We start from the raw sequence: 24,222 nt of genomic DNA, 5'->3' as shown, positions 1-24,222 counted from the left end.
TAAGCAGCATGGTTTAGTGTGTTGTCTGAACCAAGCCACTGAGTAATAAGGGCCATCTTGGAAATGTAATATAAACTAAAGTACCATTGCTTATCTGGCTGCAATTACTAGCATGATTTGCCTATAAGGGTGCGAAGGTATTGTTATTAAACAACTAGAGGGGAATTCTAGTTGTTTAATAACAATACCTTGGCACCCTTATAGGCAAATCATGCTAGTAATTATGATAATACTTATAATACTTATTATTAAGTATTATTATTAAGTCTTATAATAATACTTTACATAAGAAAAATGTTGGAGCCCATTCTAGGAAAAGCCTTGGTTCTTGGACCTGGGGGACAGAGGGGAGTCACAATGATTTAGTATTTGTTTTGGATTTCACTTGATTCTGCTATGTTTTCAAATGTATGTTTGAAGCAATGAGGGTTGGAAATATGAAAGCTTCGGTCTTCAGCATCCTAGCAAGATCACAAGAGTCATTTTCTACTCCTGAAAGAAAGGGTACAAGTCAAACCCCATAGAAATGCTACCCTAGGTTTGGAGAGGATGAGGGCTGGAGTAATCCTTTCTCTTTCCCTGAGTGCCAGACACTTTCAGTGGTCCACTTTGGGTACAATATTGTACTTCCAGGAATGGAAAGCCTGCCACACCTGGACTTAAATGTGCAAGCCTCAAATGAGAGAAACATATTGTAAACATTAACATATGGATGGTGGGGCTGGAAAGGATAATCTTTGGAAGATCTTGAGAAGATTTGCCAATTTGCATACTTCAATTATTCATAAATCAACGTATTTTTCATCATTTGGACACGTAGGGATGTTCATCAAGCCACATTTGGTGGCTCACTGTACTTTTATTCTGTGATATGAAGCAGTCATATTTAGCTCAAAATATTTTAGTAGTGTATTGTTTCATATTTGGTTTCCAGAATGATGTCCTGCCTTGTTCCCTCAAGATAGGCAATGCTAGGTGGCCAGGGAGAGGGGGAGAAACAAATAAAGATTATTATGCTGGAACCATTATAAAATTGTATTGGGTTCTAAGTATGGTAAGTGGGAGATGTTATAGTTCCCAGTAGAACAGCGGTTTGTATCTAGAAGGGACCAGGCCAGGTCTAACCCATAACATGTTAAAAAAGATTCAGTTAACAGCAGAAGAAGTCCTTTCTGCCCAATAAACTGGAGAGATGAAAAGTCTCTAACCCAAGTATTAAGCCCAAGCTTGCTAACTCTCTGAAAACAGACTATTAAAGGTGGTATGGTCACAGATAGTTTCTATGTCAAGATCAAAGATCAGTTGGAACTCAAGACAGGTCCTTATGTTGAGCTCCTTAAGGCTACAGAACAGGTGCTGAACCAGGAGTCCCTCCAGCAGTCAGGCTCCAGCACCTTGTCTCCCTGCACCCCCCAAGACAGCATGCCTGGTGACCCAGGGCTTTGCTAGACCTACCGGGTGTTCCGTCGTTGAGGAGCGGAGAAAGCGGATTTTCCCATTCAGCCGTGACGCCTCATGATCCACACCTGCCTTCGATTTGTGGCAGAAGTTTGCGCCGGTTGTGCTGCTGCTGCTGCGAGCACGGTTGCGCAGCCACACCGGCCTGATTGCCGCGGCTTTTTTTTCGCTCGCTGCACGGTTTGCGCAAGTCCGAAAGACCTCAAACTTGCGCAGCCATCAGCGATGCCGCCGCCGGCCCCGGCGGTGGCGGCGGCGGCGGAGCCAGCGGCGGCAGTGCCAGCTGAAGTGCTGCTGGTGCTGTTGAGGGCATTGATGCGCTCACTTCCTGATGGGGGTCGTGGTGGGTGTAATATGACCCGAGGTCAATCATCTGCATGGGCACTCTGTGCCTACATCTCCCATCATGCCTCTGAGGTGTCGGCGGCGATGACTGCCTCTGTGCCCTGTGCCCCATCCCAAGGAGCCAACCCACATCTGGCCGTAGCCATGGCAGCAGCCCACAAACAGCTCTGCCCTCTGCCAGCCTGGTACCCACACTAACAGGCAGCGTACAGCACCGCCATTATGCGGCCACGGTAGCTGCCCACCGCAAGGAGTCACCAGCCACTTTTCCGTTCCTGTGCAAACTGTCACTGGGGGAATTAAAAAAAAAAGCCGCTCCGCCGCGCTGCCCCAGCTGGCGGACTGGGCACAAATGGCGGAGGCGGCTTGACCGAAGCCGCTGACCACTCCCCCTTAGCACGCCTTTTCCTGCCCAGTGCGGACCGCAGTGACCTCACATCCTCCCACACGTACTCCGAATTACCGCGAGACGGCAGGAAAAGGCACACTAGAACTCACTTTTTTAAAGTCGGGAGAAAGAGGCTTCACCGCAGGATAACGGCGGATCCTCGTGAACGTCATCTGGAAGCCTCGACGTGACTGCGGAAGGTAACGCGCGCTAGAGCCCCGTCTAGTAACGCCCCCAGAAGTGGGCAACCCAGAAGTGGGCAACCCAAGCCCCACCAACTGACTCAGCATTAGGTCAGGTGACCTGGGCACCCCCTGCAGCTTCATCTGGCTCTGTCAAGCCCCAGCCACCCTGGATCCCTGCCGTTCACTCTGGTCAAGTTGGCTCCTTACAAGAAGATCCTGTGAGAATCAGCATCTGCTATCCACCCTTCCTCTTCAGAGCTGATACCTCTGGAACCTGACTGCTACTGCTTGTCTCTAGCACATCTGCCTGCTAGCTCTTGCTTCGGGAACCTGACTTCTGCCCTTCTCAAACCACGCCCTCAACAGGTTGATCCATTGCTCCTTCTCTCTCGACTTCAGAACCCTGGTCAATCCTGTCATCACTTAGGATGCTGACCCCTAGCAAATGCTGACAGGAAAAGGCTCAGTATTGTCCTTCCAAGTCTCCGCATACTGTAAGTCTATGCTGAGAACAATGACCTTGGAGCTGCAATGCTCCTGATTCAGTGGCAAGCCTTTACCTGGGCAACAGCTTTGCTTCTATAGCTCACTAAACTTGTTCCTTCAGCCTTTCTGCATCCTTATTCTATCCCCTTTACAAGGACCTCTCAGTTCAGCGCCTGGCCTATGTCTCCATATTTACACATCTGAATATGCAGTATGCTCATTATTGAGCATAGAAGGTGCTGAAATTGGCCTACACAACCATGCAGAAAGTGCTGGCAATTAATATGAAAAAGGAACCACAGATAAATCCTGAAAGCTGCTGCAAGTAAGGCACTTGCTTGAAGAAGTAATCAAGCATCCTCTCAAGGAGAATTTCTGATCAGGTGGCTGAGGAAAGTAGGACTGTCAAGTTGACTTGTCAGGTGTTTTCTTCTTCTCATCTCTGCCAGTATGCCTTGGGGTTTTCATCCAGCTGTCTCCTGTGTTTCCCATTCACTCTGCGGTCAACAATAGCAGCACTTCTAGTCCAGGTTTGACTTCATACAGCAAGCAAAAGAGGCCCTCCCTCCCTCCCTCACCTCCATCTATAGTCACACAAGACCATCGGGAAGGCCAGCAAGCGCTTTCTGCTAGATTCTGCTGCGTTACTGGTCTACCTCTCTATAATTAAGATGCCTCCATTGTGCGGCCGGCCCACTTTGCTCTCTGTTTAAACTTCACTCATCCTGACTGCAAATGCTGAGAGCATCCCATGTTTTGGGTTTCCCCCCTCCCCTCCTTGTAACCTTCATTCTTTCTGTCCATTTCCACATAAAATCAAATGTTTAATCATCCAAAATTGGATGAAAGGAGGGTGGGTGTGATTGGGAGGGACTGTAACATTTAATGGGGATGAGGAGGACACCTATTAATAATATTATTTGGCTAATATTTTTCTACTATATAGTCATTTCAAGTAAAATGCCTTCTTCTTAGGAGATTACAAGGTAAAAATGATGAAATAAACAAGGTTTTTGCAGCTACACTCTATTTTTAAAAAAATTTATTTAGCAAGATTTTGCCCCATAGTATTTAATCCGAATGCTAGTACATGTCTGGCAGACCACATCATTGTTTGGACTGTAGCTCCCAGGGTCGCAGGCCACTGCAAACCAAATGAATAAACAGAGGATATGTCAGATACGAGAAATTAAGTGATTCAAAGGCCTACCTGTAATTGATATTCTTGCAATAATTGAGACACAAGACACATACACATATAAAATCATCTAGAAAAGTGTTGCAAAACGTTAGTCTAATCCTTGCATATAAAGAAAGCAATGATTTGTAGTTGTAAATTATTTGTCTAATCCTTTTCTAAAGCTGTCTAAAGTTAGTGGCTATTCACATACCTTGTGGCAATGCATTTATTCCATAAGTTCCATAAATTAATTTTGCGGAGGTATTTTAAGTTTTTGCTGACATACCTTTAGGGCTTTTTTAAAAAGGTATCCCAAATATAGCCCACGGATTTGCAACATCAAAGCATCATCATGCTGACAATGGGAAGCATAAAAGATTAGCAAGTTGGGGATCACAAATACAATTAAGACCTTGAGTCAACTGTGCGCACATATAGCATCTGTGACTATGTGTGTGATAGCCTCTTAAAAAGTATTAATAATCCCCCCCCCCGCCAATTTGGGGAGGGCCTCCCTTTCTACTCTCAACAGCGGATAGGCTCAATTACTGCTTTTTAAAGTAGAGATTGCCAGATCTGTCTATTTACTCTGTTCCTTACACATGTTTTGCCAAAAATTCAATTTTGTTTCTGCCTTAATCTAGTTTAAAAACTTATTTTAAAAAATCCTCTCAAAATGCATATTTTGATATGTCTAAAACCTGTGTCACAGCATGTGAAGAAGTGTGAAATCTGGTGGACAGCTAAGTTCTGATCCACATATTAGTCAGAAACATGCAGTACAGGAATTTGCTAAATGAGTTCCTCAGGCATTCCTGTTTTAAAGCAACCACTGCCTCTGGGTACAGGATTCTAGGACATATCCCTGGGTGCACACTCACTTGGTTCTGGCCAGACCCATTGCACTTCATGGTCACCCTGTTCTGTGTAGAGAGTTTGTACAATGAACAACATTGTCATGGCAGAGGAAGACTAATATGGTAGTTCCTAAAAAAATGCTAACTTTAAGGGAAGTATGTCCATCATTACTGATTTTCTCAGTGAAGAATCCCAGTTAACTTCCAAAGAACCCCAAGGTGTCCCAGAACACAAATTGAAAGCACTGTCCTGTACCAATTTAATGTAGTTTGTTGATTCTTCAAAGTATTTCCACTGTACAGCTATGGACATTTTAGCACTAGCTAATATACTACAGAAAAATTCTAAATCACCAATTTGGCCACTTAATATTTCTCTAAAACTCTCCTGTCAAAGGTGGTCGGCAGAGATAAATGCCTGCCCTTCCATTGCTTGATTTAACAGTCAAGCCAAGCAGCTAATACTTTCTGGGTGATCTGTGACCAGTTAATAACTCTGAGCCTCATCTACTTCCTAGAGTCATGAGGATAAATGGGGAGTTAAAAAAAAATCCATATATGCCATCCTAGTTACCTTTTAGTAGGGGACAAGGTGGGGAAAATAAATAAATACATAAATACCACAGCAATTTGCACAGTCATTGTGGCTGACGCCGTTTTTTCCAAACCCTGGCCGACAGCTGTCCAGGCGAGTGACTTGGAAGCTATGGTCTATGTAATGGATTACAGGGATGTTCTGATACTCATGTTTCAAGATGTACTGCTGCCTGCGAAAAAACTCTTCAATGAGCAATCGGGCCTAAAATATACAGACAATGAAGTCAGAAAAATTACAATGTTTATGTTGTTTGGATTCATCAAGATTTCACACACAGAATGTCATTATATTTAAATACACACATAAGAAGGCCAACAGTATTCCAAGTGCAGGTTTTCTCACCCCTGCAGAGTGTGACGTGAGAAAGTGCATCCACTGAAATCCACCTCCCATTTCTACACAATGATTAAAGATACAGGACCCCTGGCCTCTGGTTGCATCTGGTCTCTTTAGGGCAAGGATGGTGAAACATTTTTTGCCCAAAGACTAATTTGGGAAGGGTCCTCAGGGCTGGATTCTGGCAGTGGACAAATCTAAGGGCACTAGGCATGCAGCCATGTACAGGGTGGGTGGGGCCAAAGCAAAGTGGATGGGACCAGATGTAATTTGTTCCAATTTGGACATTTTACTACTAAGCATACAAGCTGCAGCTCAATTCTATGCATGTCTACTCAGGCATAAGCCCCAGGGCAACAGTTTTCAGGCATGCAAAGGACAGCTCAGCTCCATTACTGTTTACTCTGGAATAAGCTCCAGCGCAATATATAGGGACAGAAAGTACAGCTCAATTCTAAAATTTAAAGATATTTACATTTTAAATATCCTATTGAGTATTTAAATCACTGTTATCTCTGATCAGTTATCAGAGAGTGGATTTCACTGTGCTGAAGGAAGACTGTCTTTCTTGGGAAATCCCAACCTTATTGCCAATCAATGAGCATTATCACACAGGGGGGAAATTGTGTTTGCTTACCGTCACTTCTCCGCCCGCGCATTTGTCCCTCACTCCTTCCTCTTTTCAAAGAGAAAGCAAACAACGTGCAGGTGGCCCATTCACTGGGCCATTTTGATACTGCTGCTTCTCCTGCACACAGCAGGAGATAGCGGCAACTTCCATCTTTAAAATAAGTTGGACTTATTTGGAGCGCAAAGAAGCCTAGAAGGGGTGGGAGGCAGACAATGTCATGAGAGGGACCTGCGAAAATCCATGTGTGCCCAGTAACGGGGGTGCAATAAAATGCTCATCTGATGGAGCTCAATGATTGGACTTAAGAGTGAGGTTTTCCTGCACAGAGCTGGAGGGGAAGAGGTGGGACACCTGCAGGAAAAGTGTGTGGGGCAGATAGGGAACTTCCATACTGTTAGTTTTACCCTACCCTGTGCCTGCTTACCCTACCCTGTGCCTGTTTGCATTCTCTTCCCCTCCTTATTGTTTTACTATGATTTTATTAGATTGTAAGCCTATGCGGCAGAGTCTTGCTATTTACTGTTTTACTCTGTACAGCACCATGTAAATTGATGGTGCTATATAAATAAATAATAATAATAATAATAATAATAATAATAATAACATGAACCAGAAGTTCCCCATCCCAGCTTTAGAGCTATGCAGGTTCACTAAGCCTCACTGTTTGGCCTGCCATCTTCCCACCTTTTCTGGTTGACACTGTCCACCTTCCTGTTAAGTAAATTGCCATGTCAGCCATTGCTTATAATATTATGCATGCACTGTAGTGTAAATCAACAACTACACCTCATATAGGTACACAGAACAGGACTGCCTGTCAGGGAGGGGTTCACTTTAAAATTAAATTTAGTAACACATTCCCCCTCCAAGTCATAATTAGTAACATGGCATGAGAGAATGATTATGACTATTTACTGTGGATAGCAGGGTATATACTAAGGAACAAGGAAAGATAATTTATGTTTCATAAGCTATTCTGAGCATGCATATTTTCCCATGATCCACCTGGTATTTTGGAATGTACAAACATTTATATACAAGTTTGGAAAAGTTTGAAAAGATCTCTAACCTTTTGAACACGGCTGTTAGTCACATCTTCGCAGTCAGCAGTAACCTGGTGGCAGATAGTTTCCCAACCAGAGGCAAATGGGTTGACTGAGAGGCAAAGAAAGGTGCATGTTTGCAGATGAAAAATCATTTCTCTGTAAACTGTGCCTAAAGTTACTTTAAAAATCACTAAGGAGTTAGCACTGGAATTTTTCATGTAATCCTAAACCTTATCTACTCACAATTAAAACCTGTGGATTGTAATGGGACTTACTTCCAGGTAAGAATGCTTAGGATTGCAGCCATAAAGGTTTTCTTCCTTATTTATTTATGTTTATTTATTGCATTTTTATACTGACCAATAGCTGTAGCTCTCTGGGCGGTTCACAAAAGGCTATACAATCTCTGCCTTGTGCAAGATTGCTACTAACAAGGAATGATTGATTCAAGAGACATATAACCTGACTTGTAGCTCCATCTTTGGGCCAGCAAGGAAAAAATATCACAACTCTTAAAGTGAATAGAAAAGCAAGCAACAGTTGAAAGAATGTCTCGCTCCAGTTTTATTATAATGGGATACCATGGACAGCAACAGAAGGTATTCACCCACAACAGTGTTTTTTGAAATGTCCTTCCTTAAGGAACAATTTCCACATTGATTCATCTGCCATGGAACCCCTGTGCATTGCAGTGAATTCTGGGATGTTTTATGTACATACACAGTACATGGTGTGCACTGACCAGGCCTTTGGGGCTGTAAAGCCCTGTATGAGCTAAGAATTAAAACTCCAGCGATTGCATATTGCAATGGAAGGTCAATAGTGATGAGCAAAATTATCTTTCAGGAAGCTTGTCTTACTTTGGAACCCGTGATCATTCTCCTAAGAACTTCAAGATTCTCCAGAACAAGTTTAAAACCTACTTGGCTGTGACTCACCAAGTTCTTTATATATGTTGGATCATATAATTGCTCCAATAGCTAGCCTATGTTAAGGCCATCAAAGCCGTGTCCTGATACATAGTTCACCCTACCAACCTATGACTCCACTGTAAAAGCAGCAACCTCTTTGGAAAGGATGGTATACAGGTAATGCACTTTAGAAAGGGGTGTTCATTCACATGTGAGCCCACAACCCAAAACCACCTTTAAGCTGACGTTTTAATGAAATTTGAAAGGAGGCTTTGGTGAAATTAAGACTTAGCCTCTGAGGACTCCCCACATAATATGTGGAGATTATAAAGACAGTGATTAGTTTGAAATCATTCTCTGTTTCTACTGAGTTCACTCCTGAATAACCACAGCAAAACTCTGGGATTAGAGGCAAGGTCTTCTGGGACAAAGCATGGGACTGCCTGATGATCTTGAGCCCTGGGACCTTATTTCAGAAATCAAACACCACAAAATGACCATGGCTAGGTCTGTATTAGATAGTCATAGGCTAACTTTTGTCATTGCCATGCCATGCTATCCATGTGGAACTGGATTATCAGAAATGGACTGTGGCCTCATCTACACCAAACAGGATATTGCAGTATGAAAGTGGTATATAAAAGGCAGAAGCCACACAACTGCTTAATAGTGGTACTGAAGTGCCCTGACAACTGTTGGGGCCCATTGACACATACCATATACCGCTTTCATACTGCTATATCCTGCTCGGTGTAGCTCCCTCCTGCCTTTTATATACCGCTTTCATAGTGCAATATCCTGCTTGGTGTAGATGAGGCCTGTGTCTTTGATGTGATTATATAATCACTGAAAGCACACAGATAATGTTCATGGGACCTTGTGGTATGTCAGGTAGGAAATACAATCCAGCTCCTGATGACCAAAGGCCATGACGGCAGAAAAGAAACACCCCCTTCTGTTACCTTGAAAAACAACAAACAGCTCATTGACCAGCCCATGTTTGGGTCGTTTGACAGAAAAACACTTGTACGATGACTCAATGATGTGGCACGTCAGATAGGAAATCAGGTTGTTCAAGATTTTCTTTAGCTCTTCAAAGAATTGTTCATTTGCTGTTAGGTTGCACTCTTTGGTTGTAAAGTGAACAGACATTTGATAAGCGTAATCTGGTTCTCGGTATGCTTCAAAAGATAAGAAGGAAAAGGAAATATGTGTGGATCTAAATGGCATGCAATATAATTGGTTGTTTCTAATCACATATTTTAATTTATAATGCACCCACAGTAACTAGTAGTTACACACAATATAGAAGACACACACACCCCTGCTCCCTCAGGCTTATAGCCAAAGAGAACTTCAATTTTCAACAACACTATGTGGAGAGAGGTTCTTAATCCTGTCCTCATGGACCATTTGTCCAGCTAAAATCCCCCTTAGCTACTTTGTTCCCCAAAAGGGAAAAAAAATGCATAGACCTGGGAACTTCCAGACAGAGGGTTCCTAGCACTAGCAATCAAAAGCCATTGTGCAACTATTCCATATTTCCCTCTTTATTGGATTCTTTGGGGAAAGGAAAAAAATGGGAAGCAGCAGTGAAAAAAACACTGGAGGGTTACAAATTGAAGACAAAGTTGTCTGAACCCCCTGCAAAGTTATGTGCATAAAGGAAGGCGTAGGCGTGACAAAAGCTCAGCCTGGAAGCACCCCAGTATCTTTTTTCATGTAGTTGGGAAAGTAGTGAAGGGTGGGAGGGAGCTTTTTTTAGCAGAAAAATGGACCAGAGAGAAAGAATTAAGCAGTTTCACTCCCATGCCATTGATCCAACCAAATTCTTGATGAGTGTGTGAAAATAAGAAGAAAGGCTGGGAGACACTTCCACATCACTTGCATCATCTCTTGTTGGCCCCGGGGTTGATGGCAGGGAGAGTCAATCCAGCAGAGTTCTACACCTCCAGTCCAAGGCTTTGCAGCATCCTCCTCACTCACACGCACCAAAGTATTTTCCCTCCCATAGGGGATGCTGTGTCCCCATACCTTTTTCAATGCAGGAAGGCAACTGGTGGTGGGACTTTTCGCAGAACTCTTACATAAATATCTACACCTTGATTTCAAACCTCTGTCACTCAGCTTCTAAACATAATATCTAGGCATGTTTTATACATTTAAATGGGCCACTGCAAAACAACTAACTGGAATGTCCTCTTAAAAGAATTTATTTTAAGGAGACAGGGGGCTGTGGAAGGAGGCAGGGTCATTAGGGGACTGTACATTTTTGAGTATCCAAATTTGTTTTGTGTTGTGATTTTTTTATTTGGGTTTGAGGCTCAGAATAGACCAATTCAATTCTATTTGTAAGCCTTGGACAGGATTTGTTTCTCTTACCATAAACCATAAATTTATATGTCTTGAATCTTTCTTGTTCTTCCTGCATGTCATTTCGGAAAACTCTGTAAGTAAGAGTGCAAGTATAAGACCCGGACATGTGTTCTCTAAATCCGAGCACCATCAACTTTCCAGTTTCTGTGAGATTCACATAGCTTTTTCCTAAAAGAGAAATGTGAAGCCAGGTCAACAGGCATACAGCAGGAGCCTCTAGCCTCTGTGTTTTAAGGCAGCAGCAGGGATACATAGGATTAGGAAGGAAAATTCTAGCACTCATCCAAGGGGCATACGAATTTTGCTTCCTGGGCCAGGGGAGAGGCACCACTATTGGAAGTAATTGTCACTGCAGAGATGAGAAGCAGAAATTTAAAATTTAGCAGAAAGGATGTTTCACTTTCCTGAAGATGAGATATGATACTACTCTATAAAAATCTGAGAAAGGGTAATACAGAAGAGGAATACCAGCTATTTAGCTAAAAGAATGTTAGGAATAGAATAATTCAGTCACTAAAAATTGACCTTTGGCAAATTTAACTCAGAAATCGTAAAAAACTACAACCCTTAAGGCAGATTTACACTAACACTGAGCTAAAATGGCCCCCAATGTTACATCCTCATTTGCAGACCACCAAAGGGGACATTTCGGCAATTTGGGGATGAGTGAAACTTTGGGGGAACGGGTGGGGGAAGTTACCCAGTTCTCCTTCTGACTGGCAGGTGTCATCCTCACTTCCTCCAAAGTATCATTTCAAGGTGTATTCTGGGGGGATGGACACTGGGGCCCTCATCCCCCCCCCCCAAATTCTTCTATGGAATGATGCTAATTCATGATGTGATGTTCTAGGGCATTGGGAGAGGGAGGGTGCAAAACACCTATGGAAGCACCCCCTCCCCAATTCAGCCAAAAGTACATTTGGGAGAACGTTCAGCCTATGTTAATCTGTGCTACAAAGCTATCTTGTTTTTGTATCAACCTAACAGTCATAGCTTCCTACAAAGATTCCTGGAAATTGTAGCGTGGTGAAGGTGCGGAGAATTCTATCTTCGTGACCTCTAGAATTCCTCCATTACAGAACCACAATTTCTAGGCTTTCTTGACAAGAAGGAATGACTACTTTCAAATCTATACAAGATATGCTCAAGCAGCTTGGTTTTATTAGCACCTAATGAACAAACTAGATATTGATATACACATGTGAGAAGTGGTGAGAAGTTTCAGAGGTTCCAAAACCTACCCAGGGTTCAATTTCTTTATGAAGAAGTCATGGCAGGCCCTTGCCATTTCTGTGATATAAGATTTATTTACTCATATTTAAAGGCTGAGCGTGAGATGGGGGTTCATAGTATTAATGCACTGAGATTCTTGTTCCAATCAGGTGTCGAAGGGAACCCAGGGTGCCAATGGATTTCCTGCAAACAGCCGTAAGCTCCTTTTCTGCCTCCTTTTCAGGCCTAGTTCCAGCACAGGTTGGCTTCTTGCTACTCTCCATCCTGTCCCATCCTGGCAAATATTTCTAAAAGCTTAATGCTTCATTTCACACATTTTGGGGGTGAATACTTTGTCTCAGAACTAATCAATATTTGGTGATTTTTTTGTGGGGAAGGGGTGAGCTTATGGTCCTGCATTCAAGGAGGAATTTAAACCAGATAGAAATTGAAAGGGCAAGCTTCAAGAGGCTATCAAAACGTAACTCACCTTTTAGAGTCGCTCCATCTGGCCCAATCCATAGGTAGTTGGGGTCTATGACTTCACTTTGCGAAAGGGACACATCCATGCAGACTAGAAAGGGGCTGTTTCTGGGCACTTTTACATAGACATTCACTGCAGAACAAGAAGATGAAAATGCAGGTTGCTTACCTGTAACCGTAGTTCTTCGAGTGGTCATCTGTGCAGTCACACAAAATGGGCTCTGCGCCTGCGCGGAGTCTCGATCGGGAAAAAAATTCTATAGCTGAGGCATTTTTGGCGGGAACCCCTCCCCCACACTCGGCGCAAGCTGAGGGGTTCCCGCCCAGAATCTCAGTTCATGGAGACCGACATTGTGGCCTCGAAACCGAGCAAAAATAAAAGCTGCCGGCATCGATGGAGACATCGATGCCGAACCGAGTGTCCTTACAGTAGTATTAAACGTTAGTATCGATGAAGGTGTCGATACCAAAATAAAGTTTTGTCAAAGCAATGCTACTATATCATATATATATATAAATGTTATTAAGAAAGACATAAATTACTATACCTATTACACCGAAGTGGGGATGGTAGGGTGGGTTGTGTGACTGCACAGATGACCACTCGAAGAACTACGGTTACAGGTAAGCAACCTGCATTTCTTCTTCGTGGTCTCTGTGCATCACACAAAATGGGAGATTAGCGAGCTGACTTACTGGAGGTGGGACGGTGTCCTTATGTCAGTATCGATGAAAGAACAGCTCTCCCAAAAGAGTAGTCGGCTCTCACTCTCGTGTCCAAGCGATAGTGCTTCACGAAAGTCGATGGTTTTGACCAAGTCGCAGCGCGGCAAAGTTCAGGGATGGAGATGCCCTTGCTGAAGGCTGTCGATGTGGCCATCGCCCTCGTAGAATGAGCTTGGACATTTGAGTCCAGAGGGAGTTTGGCAAGTTGGTATGCCAGCTTGATAGTCTCAACGATCCATCGTGCAAGTCGTTGCGACGAAATAGGCATGCCCTTATGTTGACCAGAGTAGGAGACAAATAAACGGGGTGACTTGCGAAAAGGTTCTGTACACTGTTTATAAAAAGCTAAGGTCCTTCGTACATCCAATGTATGAAGAGTAATTTCCATCTGTGATGATGGAGAAGGAAAAAACGCAGGGAGAATAATATCTTGATTCAGATGGAATTCTGAAACCACCTTGGGCAGAAAAGTTATGTCAGGTCTTAATATTGCCTTATCCCTATGAAAAGTTAGATAAGGAGGATCTATACGGAGAGCTGCAAGCTCACTCGATCTCCGAGCCATAGTAATGGCTATTAAAAAGGCTGTCTTAAAGGAGAGTAACCGAAGGTCTGTTGTGGCCAGTGGTTCGAATGGTTTTGAAGTTAATGACTTTAGTACCACTGAGATGCTCCAAGATGGTATACGTGTACGGATTGGTGGAGTTAAATTATTGAGTCCCTTCAGAAAACGTTTTGACAGAGGATGTGAAAACACAGTTGAGCTTTCTATGTTGGGCTGATGATGTTGGGCTGATGATATTGCTGCGAGATATACGCGTATGGAGGACGTGGATAAGCCTTTTTCTGAGAGAGATAACAGAAACATGAGAATTTGGTCCATGGTGGAAGAAAGAGGGTTGAAATGATTGTCTTTGGCAAATTTTTCAAAGGTAGTCCACTTTTGTATATACGATTTTCGAGTGGATGGTTTCCTAGCTGCGTCTAGGATGTCCTGTAATCGAATGGAGGTTACATCAGGTTGGTGAACTGAATGTTCCATGCTGTTAAACTCAGGGTTTGTAGATTGGGGTGTCTGATTTTGCCTTGTTGTTGTGTCAGCAGTGTTGGTAACAGTGGAAGCTGTCGGTATCGGCTGTTCGACAGTCGTAGGAGTGGGGCAAACCACGTTTGCCTCGGCCACCAGGGAGTGATCAAGATGCAATTGGTCTTGTTGGCAATTATCTTGGCAATTACCCTGGGTATGATGGGAAACGGAGAAAACGCGTAAAAGAGAGCGTTCGTCCATTGCAACGTGAAGGCGTCGCCCAAGGAGTTCCTGCCTAGACCTGCTCGGCTGCAGAAACTGTGGCCGATCTTGTTTGTATCCGTGGCAAAAAGATCGACATCTGGTATGTTCCATGTTTGGAATATTGATTTGGCCACAGTTCTGTTGAGTTGCCACTCGTGTGCAAGATGATGGGTCGACTCAGGAAATCGGCCAGTGTGTTTTCGGTGCCGGCAATATGGATGGCAGTGAAAGTGACGTGTCTTGGGATGCACCAGTCGAAGATTTTCATTGTCAATTTTAGAAGACATTCCGATCTGGTGCCACCCTCTTTGTTTAGATACGCAACCACTGTGGTTATCTGTATAAAATGTCCCGCAATCTGGGATTCGAATGCAACGAGGGCTCTTTGCACTGCTCGCAGCTCGAGAAGATTTATGTGTTGTCTGGCTTCTTTTTTGGACCATAGACCCTGGACAGTTAGGGAGCTTAGATGTGCGCCCCAACCCCTCATTGAAGCATCCGTAGTCAATATCTTTGTTGGTTGTTCTTGACTGAACGGGATTCCTTGTGCTAGATGGTTGGTTACCGTCCACCATACAAGAGAGTCCTTTACTGTAGCCGGGGGGTACAGTAAGAGATTTTTTGAATCCTTTTGAGGATTGAAGTGTTTCAGAAACCAAGATTGAAGTGGTCGCATCTTCAGGCGGGCATACTGGACCACTGCAGTGATAGAAGCCATGAGGCCTAAAAGTTGTACTTTGAACGCCAATATGTGGGATCGACGTCGAAAAGTTTGAGCGAGATGAATGATGCGTTCGCGTCGAGTGGCTGGCAAGAAGGCTCGGGCGGCTACGGAATCGAGGATCCCCCCAATAAACTGGATGACCTGTGAGGGGTTTAATTGGGATTTTTCATAGTTGATATAGAGGCCTAATTTACATAATAAACAGCAATTTGTATTGAATTTTGTAGTTGTTGTTTTGTTGGTGCTACCAAAAGCCAATCATCAAGATATGGATAGACTTCTACTCCCTTGAGACGAAGGTGGGCACAGACTGTAGACATACATTTTGAAAAAACTCTCGGGGCCGTGGATAGGCCAAACGGGAGAGTTCTGTATTGGTAGATGTTATGGCCAATTATAAAACGTAAATATCTTCGGTATGTGCCCTCCATGGCGATGTGGAAATACGCATCGCGAAGATCAATGGATGCAAACCATTGTCCTTTAAATAATAAAGGGGTAATAGAAGCTAAAGAAACCATCCTAAACTTTTTGTTTGTGATATGTAAATTTAGTAAACGTAAATCCAAAATAGGGCGAAGCCCTCTGTCTCTTTTCGGTACGGTAAAGTACCTAGAGTAGAAACCCTTTTGAAGCTGACTCCCTGGAATAGGTTCGATAGCGCCTTTGCTAAGAAGCATATCGACCTCCTGGAGTAAGGGTATAGTAGGTGGCGTAACCTTTACATTACCAAGAAGAGGGAGGGTTTTAAATTCTATCCGATATCCTCTTTGAATTATAGAGAGGACCCAGGTGTCGGTAGTGATAGTCTCCCATTGATGGTAATAGTGGGAGAGTCTATCATCAAAGAAAATGGTGGGATTATCCACAGGTGAGGGGGAAAAATCAAAGACGCCGTTTAAAGCCTACGTCAGTCCTTCGAGGAGTTGCTCTGCCTCAGTAGCCCGAGAATTGCTTACGTTGCTGGAAGGCCTGTTGTTGCTGTTGTGGTTGTTGACGCGGTTGAGCTTGTTGGTATTGTTGTCTATTAGGATAATATGAAGAACGTGGTCAGAACCAGCGTCGTTGGAATTGTTGCTGGGGTTGGTTGAACCCCATACGGCGGGCTGTTGTTCTCGCCTTTTGTAGGGTATCGAGCGAATTGTCGGTGTTGGCATTGAAAAGCCCGATACCGTCGAATGGTAAGTCCTCTATTCTAGAGCGAGCCTCTTGAGAAAGGCCCGCCGAGTGGAGCCAAGCATGTCGACAGAGTGCTGTGGTTCCTGTCAGGGTCTTTGCGATACAGTCAACCTGGTGTTTGGAGGTTGACGAGATAGCTGTGAAGCTTCGGAATAGAAGAGTCTAGCCAAATGCTTCTTGTCGTCAGGTAAGTGTTCCATCAATTTCCCCATCTTGTCCCATAGCAGTAATTGGTAACCAGACATTGCTGCTTGGTAATTTGTAATTTTTAAGCCTAAGGATGAGGAAGTATATAACCTGCTTGCTAGGAGGTCTAAACGATGTCCCTCTTTATCGACAGGTGATGAATGCTGATGCCTGCTTTTTCCCTGAGCGGCCTCGACGACGATGGAGTTTGGAGGCGGATGCTCAAAAAGGAACTGGACATCTGCGTTCTGGACCTTGTACATCCCTTCTAGTCTCTTAGAAGTTGGCGGGGCAGTCGAAGGTGACTTCCAAGATTGTTTAATAGTTTCCAGTAAGGCTGGTAACATAGGAATGGCCACTGGTTTCGAGGTATCGGACGAGATGGAGTCGAAGACCGGATCCTGTATCGAGGATGTGGATTGTTCGACTTGTAGACCTAATGCTTGAGCCATTCTAATAATCTGGTCGGAAAAATGACCCAAATCATCTGATGGAGAGGTGCCCCCTTGTGGAGCGACCTCTATATCCGGGGACGCAATGGATGGTCGTGCCGACGATGAAGATGAAGAATCAGACTCATAATCGTCGTGAGGAGACGATGGAGAATTGACTCTAGGAACCGGCATGAGTGGTTCCGGTTGTTGTGGTTGGGATGCCTGTATACTGGGAGGTAGAGTTGAAGGCGGTTGCATTGGCTGTGTACTGGCATCGATGAGACTGGATTGAGGGTTAGGCATTGTAGCGGACGGTCTAGCTACAGGTTCAGCCCGTGGATGTCCCCCATAGTATGGTAGTCGGGCGTGATAGGCTTGGGGAGAATATCCCACTGTCCTTCATAAGGTCTTTGATAATACATGTCTCGACCGTAATATTTGTCACTGCAAGGATACCGTTCCCATCTCTCATGGTGTGGTGAACGGGACCTGTCTCTCGACAGGGGTGGTCTGTCATAATAATAGTAGCCTCTCCCTGAGTGAACCGAAAACATGGACTCTGGGGAGTCGTGTCTATAGCGCCTGTCCTCAGGTCGCGTCTGTCCCGGTGGTATAGGAGTTGGAGAAATGTCTCTGATTTCCCCTTCAGACGTTGAAGTCAATCTCGGACCGTGTGCCGACTGCGGTCTTAGTGTCAGTATAGGCGACAACAGAAGCGGTGGCGGCGGTGGAGGTGGCAGAGGTTGTGCCGGTATCGGCATCGATGCCGAAGCCTCGGCCGCCGAAGTTTTCTGGCAAAGGATGATTCCTCGATGCCGATGGGGATTGTACGGTATTGACCGTCGACATCGGTATATTAGTCATCAGAGGAGGAGAAGACGGCCGAGTAGGGTTCGGCACACTCTTTTTAAGAGATTTTTTTATTTCTCTTTTTCCTGCACTCCTCTGGTTATGAGGCAGTATGCTTTGCCCTTTTTTGCTTTCTTTGTTAATCGTTTGGCAATGGAAAGCGTAACACTTCTCCCAGGCGTCACAGGTATCTCCGGCTGTTGTTGTTCCTGAGCCAATAAAGGAGACTTTGGGGAAGTTTCAACAGGCTCTATAGTGCTGGAAGTCGATGTCGAGGGTTTTTCGACTGATTGTAAGGCTTTGCTCCAAAGCAGGGCTTTTAGCCTATCTGACTTGTGTCATCGTGTTTGCTTGGAAAAAGCTTGGCAAAAACGACAGGTCTCGACAATATGGGCTTCACCCAAGCACAAAAGGCACAAGGAGTGTCCGTCTGAGGGGGGAAGTTTACTTCCACACTTCGTACACTTCCTGAACGGGGCCTTGAGGGCCATGCGCCCTTTCGGGTGTTTTCGCTTTTCGCGAAAAAATAGGAAAAGAAAAATGTAAAATAACAATAATAATAATAAAGTAGAAATATGAGAAGGATAGAAAGAAGAAGAAGAAGAATAAAACGCCTCTTACAATTATATTTTCTACAGAGAATTTTCCCAACGAGGTCACCACAATGGCGGTCGAAAGAGAACTGAACATCTGGGCGGGAACCCCTCAGCTTGCACATGCGCACTCCGCGCGTGGGGGAGGGGTTCCCGCCAAAAAAGCCTCAGCTATAGAAGTTTTTCCCGATCGAGACTCCGCGCAGGCGCAGAGCCCATTTTGTGTGATGCACAGAGACCACGAAGAAGAACAGGCAGTTTCCCTAACTGTTAGTCAAAATGCCCAGTTACTACTGTCAGGAAGGAGTTCACAGCTTAGCTATCTCCCTGACATGCTAATTTATTCGTGGAGCGTTTTCTTATGCTTTCTGTGCCTCCACTTGCAGTCTGCAGTGGTATGACCCCAGATAATAGATTTTCTCAACTCATTGAGAACTAGGCCTAAAGGGAAAGCAAAGGCCATGTGTTGCTGCTTTGGTTGGAAGGTTTTGCCCAGCTTCCTCTGACCTCAAGAAGAATGTTGGCTTCAGAATCCAGATACTGCCCCACCTGGAACCTGATTTTGGCAAGTAAAGCTCTGCCCCGTATACAAACCATAAGTTATCTCTTTATTTAAAATGACCCAAATGGGACAGATTGCTGCTGCTGAACTTTGATGCCTTTTCTTTGGTGATCCTGTACACCCCTCCACACCCCTGTATCATATTAGCTTTTAAAATGAATAATGAAATGTTACCTTTATGGTTGATATTGCCGTAAATGTAATTCTTTTTGATTAACTTAACAGAATACTGTGCCTTGTCCAATCCTTTTCCTACTGCAGGGAAAATAAAAGGATATAATTAATTTACATGAGTCCTCTTGCTGCCTCACTGGGGCAGCTGGGGCAGTGATTTCCCTCCAATCAAGCCCTGAAATTAACACAATAGACCTGTCTTGACGAGGGGTTTGTCCTGGGTTGGATCCGCAGTGGCAGCAGGTCATTTATATGACCCAGCCGCCATCGTGGAGCAGTCCCAGGGATTTCCCCCAAAGCTCTGATTTTAAAAAGTTGGGAAATTACCAACTTGAAGGAAGGCAACGACAGCATCTGCCGACTATCACCTTGCTACGGAGCTGCTTCAGAGGCAGGTCTGGGCACATGGCCAACCCTGATTGGTCGCCATCTGCCCAAACGGGGGTGGGGGCGAGACAGTGAGCTGAATGGCCGCTGGCTCACCTCTGCTCTTTTCCAGCATGAGGAGCAGCCCAAAAAGGTTAAAAAACCAAACAAACACAAATGGAGATGCAAGGAGGTGCAGACGCCCTGGTGCACGGTCGCGGGACTCCGCCAAAGAAAAGGGGGGGGGGAAACAAAACTGAGATGCAAGGAGGCATGAGCGCTCCGGTGCACGGACATGGTGCCTCCTCCAAAAGAAAGGTAAAAAAACAATAAAACAAAAAACAAACTGGAGACAAGGAGGTGCCCAGTGTACAAGCGCTCCTCCTCGCGTGCAACCCCCAACACTTGCTCCTTTGCATGGGGATAACGCGAAGAAGCGCAAATTGAGCTATGGAGTGCCGCAGGGCACCATCTTGCCCCCAATGTTATTTAACATCTATATGAAGCCGTTGGGAGCGGCCATTAGGGGATTTGGAGCTAAATGCCATCAATACGCTGATGACACGCAGCTCTATCTCCCTGTGACAACTGAATCAGGTGAGGCTGTGCAGGTCCTGGACCAGTGCCTAGACTCAGTAATGAGCTGGATGAGGGCCAATAAACTAAGACTGAATCCTGGCAAGATGGAAGCGCTGTAGGTGAGTGGTTCCCGAGTCTGGGAGACAGGCTCATTGTCTGTTCTGGATGGGGTTGCACTGCCTCTGAAAAAACAGGTTCTTAGTTTGGGGGTACTCTTAGACCCATTTCTGTCAAGTAGCCGCCACGGCTCAGAGTGCCTTTTACCATCTTCGGTTAGTTCGCCAACTATGGCCTCTCCTGGACAGGGATAGCTTGGCCACGGTGGTACAGGCATTGGTAACCTCAAGATTGGATTACTGCAATGCGCTCTGTGTGAGGCTGCCCTTGAAGCTGCTCCGGAAGCTGGAGCTAGTGCAGAATGCTGTAGCTTGGCTGTTGTCTGGAGCTGCCCCTTTCCAGCATGTAACTCCTCTGCTGAGGGAGCTGCACTGGCTGCCTATTCGCTACCGGGCCAGGTTTAAGGTTCTTGTACTTGTGTACAAAGCCCTGAACAACTTGGGACCAGGATACCTGAGGGAGCGCCTTCTCCCTTACCAACCTGCCCGGTCACTGAGGTCATCCAGGGGCCTGCTCCTTGTGGCTCCACCTAGATCCATCCTCCGATTGGAATCCACCAGGGGAAGAGCCTTCAGCGTGGTGGCGCCCCTCCTGTGGAATTCACTGCCTCTGGAGGTCAGGCAGGCGCCAACCTTGTACTCCTTTCGGCACCTCTTGAAAACATCTTTATTCCAAGAAGCCTTTCCTTAATATGCAGCCTTGAATCTCTGTTTTTGCTTCTTTTAAATTTTGTTTTAACTGTTTTATTGTTTTTATTTTCATTTTATCTTGTACACCGCTCCAAAATTGTTCAATGGGGAGCGGTATATAAATATTCTAAATAAATAAATAAATAAATGCGGATCGGGGGATGGGGGCTTGCGGCGCCAATGTGCCATCGTCAAGATGAGCCCAATGTCTGGTCAAGGAAATGGCCCTGGAGTGAGCTAGGAGCACTAATGCCATTGGGTAAAAACAACAACAACGTTTTTGTTTGTTTGTTTATTTATTTATTGCGTTTATATATCGCAACACAGCCAAAGCTCTCTGGGTGGTTTTTGTTTTAAAGGAAAGAAAGCGAGGGGAGGAAGCCTTTGCTACCTGTCATTAAAATGTCCCCACCCTACTTAACATGTTCTAGGGATGAACCCTGGCATTCAAGCTTCAGCCCTGGGGAACTGAGATGCAAATTAAGTGGATGTCCTATAAATGCAGTGCTTCCAGACTTTCTATCACATGCATTAAATGCATTCCCCATTTATGTGGAAGACCCTTAAGCATTTCCCACAGAGCCCCAGCACACTGCAGATGATTGTAGGCATGTCCTAGGGTGCACTTTCAGTTCACAAGGGGCATATGCCTTACCATTGCTCCTCATGAGCTGGGCATACAACACACTCAAACTAGGACTGGCCTAAGATGCCTGAGGTTAAAGACAAGATGGCGCCCTCCTCCTGTTCCATATATAAGAGCTGACCAGTCTGGCAGTTTCAATTCCCCCAGGGCTGAAGCTTGAATGCCAGGGCCTAGGGAGTGTAGGGTGTTGTTGTTGTTGTTGTTGTTGTTGTTGTTGTTAACATTTATATACTGCCTCATAACCGAGGCTCTCTGGGCGGTTTACAAAAGGGTAGTCCATGCAGCACACACAGCTCTGTCTGCCATCACTTTGCTGCTCCTTTGTGCCCCTAGGACTCTGTCACCTGTGATGGCTGCAGGACTGCCTCTAACATTAATTCCACATTAATCAGCTGCACATTGTGGGAGAAGTTTGATAGTGGTGATCAAGCTGTCTTTCATAGATGCTTTTTCTGGGCCCCGTCTTTAGGGTGGTGCTTTGGCGCCGCGAGGCACCTTGCACCCGCACTTGCCTCCTCTCCCGGCATCTGCACAGGAAGGCAGGCAAGTGTGATTTTTCTGGCCCGCGCCTCTGGAAAACTAAAAAACAAAACCGGGGGAGGAAAGGAATAAGGCCGTTCCTCCCCCCTCTTTTTAAATTTTATAATTCTATCTGTGGAGCTCTGCAGATACGTATAATTAAAAATAAAAATGGGGGGGAGTAACGAGGCAGCCAGAGGAGGACGCAAGAGGGACTGGGTGACCCACCCATGTCTCCTCCCAATGGCTGCCAGTTCCTCCCCACCCACCCCATTTATTTTTATTATATGTATCTGCGGCGCTCTGCGGAATAGAGATTATAAAATTTAAAAGGGGGGGAGGAACTGCCCCAGCCCTCTTCTCCCACCCCTTTAACTTTTTCTTACTTTTCTAGAGGCACGGAGCCGCCCATGGTGAACAATCCGGGGTGCCGTGGGCTCCGCTGCCAAAAAAGTTGGAGGAAGTGCCCGCCTCTTTTGGTGCAGAGTTTCCAGGGTTTGCCCCCAGAGGGCTTCGCAATGGCAGCTGCGTCATGTAGATGACGTGCCACTACTGCGAAGCCACCCCAGGGCAAACCCTGCATGTACATGTGCCCCTGATCACCACACTGCCCTTTGTATTGAGGAACACCTGATAAGCTTCTAAGGAGAACTTCAGGGTTCCCTGGGACACAAATTACGCTAATGGTAAAGGGAATTGGCTGGTTACAGCATTGGGAAATAAAGAGCCCATCACGAGTTCTCCTGCAAACTTCCACAGGCTGTGCTATCTCTGCTTTATCCGACCTGTTTTAAATATAAGTAGAGATAACTGCTGATCAAAATAAATGGTTGCTGGATAATCAAAAATGAATACTAAACATCTAGTAGTGTGACAAACATGAACGGAGTACATTAAAACCCAGGTTCTAACCTGGGATACCTCTATCAAGGAACATGAAGAGATTTTCTCCACCTCCTCTGAAATCAACCATCAGGTTAGGTCCAGGAGTTACTTTGTGCCAAGAGCTTATTTTCAGCCCAGAACATATGAAGGGTTACTAAAGAAGAGTGTATCTGAGCAAGGGATAAGTAACCACAGCACACCTTCACATATAGCTGAGCTGAAGGAAAAGGGCTTCTGGGTTTGGAGAAGGCTACAATGTCTCGATCAGCCTGAGTCACAGCACCCATTTTTTTTAAAAAAAAATACTGTCCCAGGTTGGGTGTCTGTGTTATGGCATTATTGCCCCAGTGTACTGAATTATTAAAAAATGGATGCTGATTACCTTGGTCCAGAGCCATGAAACCGTTCAGCATGACCCCCATAGTGAGGAGAAGGTATGGGGCGTTGCACAGGGGAAGGGACAACCAACCGCTGCCGCCTTGCATGGTGCAAGGGAGAGCCCATCCTTCCCTCCTCCTCAGGCCCACTCCGTCTTCTGTCCAGAAGGAAGAGGAAAAGAAAGATAGGCGCCCCTCCCCCTTCCAGTTGGAGTTCCAACTGTCACACCAACAGTTTTCCCAGCATGCTTTTAAGTAACCATGGCTACCTTTCTGTCTCAGTTTTTATCCAACAATGTTCCAGAGAACCTTGGGATTCTTTGGAGGCTTATTGACATCAGTCATGGAAAACAAGCATCCCTGAAAGTCAGCTTGGCCACGCATCACAACCCTTCCCCTGCAATGGGCATTTTATAGGAAAACATTGGGTGGGTTCTCAGTCACCTTCTCAGTTTGCAGTGTGACTGTGTGTGGCACATGGCCCGCCCTGCGCTCCCTAAATTAGACTGCTGCCTTCAGGTGCAGCGCAGGACACTGTTCTGTCCCCAATGTTGAAGGAGGAATCAACTGCCAGTCTGGTCTGGTTCTGTACATGGAATCAGTGAGGGGGAAATCACCATTTTGTCCTTCACCTCAAGCAGAAAAAATGTGTTGGGCTGATCCTGCCCAGAATCCTCTGCAACGTCTAAAGGGTTATTTATTATATTTCTATACCGCCCAATAGCCAGGGCTCTCTGGGCGGTTCACAAAAATTAAAAACATTCAAAGTATAAAACAACAGTATAAAACCATAATGTAAAATACAATATAAAAGCACAACCAAGATAAAAACAG

At 45.1% G+C, this 24,222-nt stretch overlaps 1 protein-coding gene across 1 annotated transcript; it reads right to left on the bottom strand.

The window, feature by feature from the left end:
- Nucleotides 1-3,908: 3,908 nt before the first annotated feature.
- Nucleotides 3,909-23,433, bottom strand: ZPBP2 (zona pellucida binding protein 2). The gene is made up of 9 exons (XM_063138153.1): nt 23,394-23,433; nt 22,103-22,186; nt 19,211-19,291; nt 12,500-12,625; nt 10,804-10,965; nt 9,384-9,602; nt 7,534-7,619; nt 5,521-5,698; nt 3,909-4,006 (listed from the first exon to the last, which is right to left on the bottom strand). Exons 1-9 carry the CDS (start codon nt 23,431-23,433, stop codon nt 3,909-3,911), a joined length of 1,074 nt encoding a protein of 357 aa, XP_062994223.1.
- Nucleotides 23,434-24,222: the final 789 nt, after the last annotated feature.

This window comes from Elgaria multicarinata, chromosome 11 (assembly GCF_023053635.1).
Source record: "Elgaria multicarinata webbii isolate HBS135686 ecotype San Diego chromosome 11, rElgMul1.1.pri, whole genome shotgun sequence".
NCBI classification, from domain to species: domain Eukaryota; kingdom Metazoa; phylum Chordata; class Lepidosauria; order Squamata; family Anguidae; genus Elgaria; species Elgaria multicarinata.
This window is presented reverse-complemented; position numbering and strand designations above follow the sequence as displayed.

Coding starts and splice junctions, on each gene's coding strand:
- ZPBP2 (XM_063138153.1), bottom strand. CDS start 23,433: ATGGGGGTCATGCTGAACGGTTTCATGGCTCTGGACCAAG. Junction 19,292..22,102: donor GAGGCAAGTGCGGGTGCAAG/GTGCCTCGCGGC, acceptor TTTTCCCTGCAG/TAGGAAAAGGATTGGACAAG. Junction 4,007..5,520: donor TGACTGTGCAAATTGCTGTG/GTATTTATGTAT, acceptor TTTGGTTTGCAG/TGGCCTGCGACCCTGGGAGC.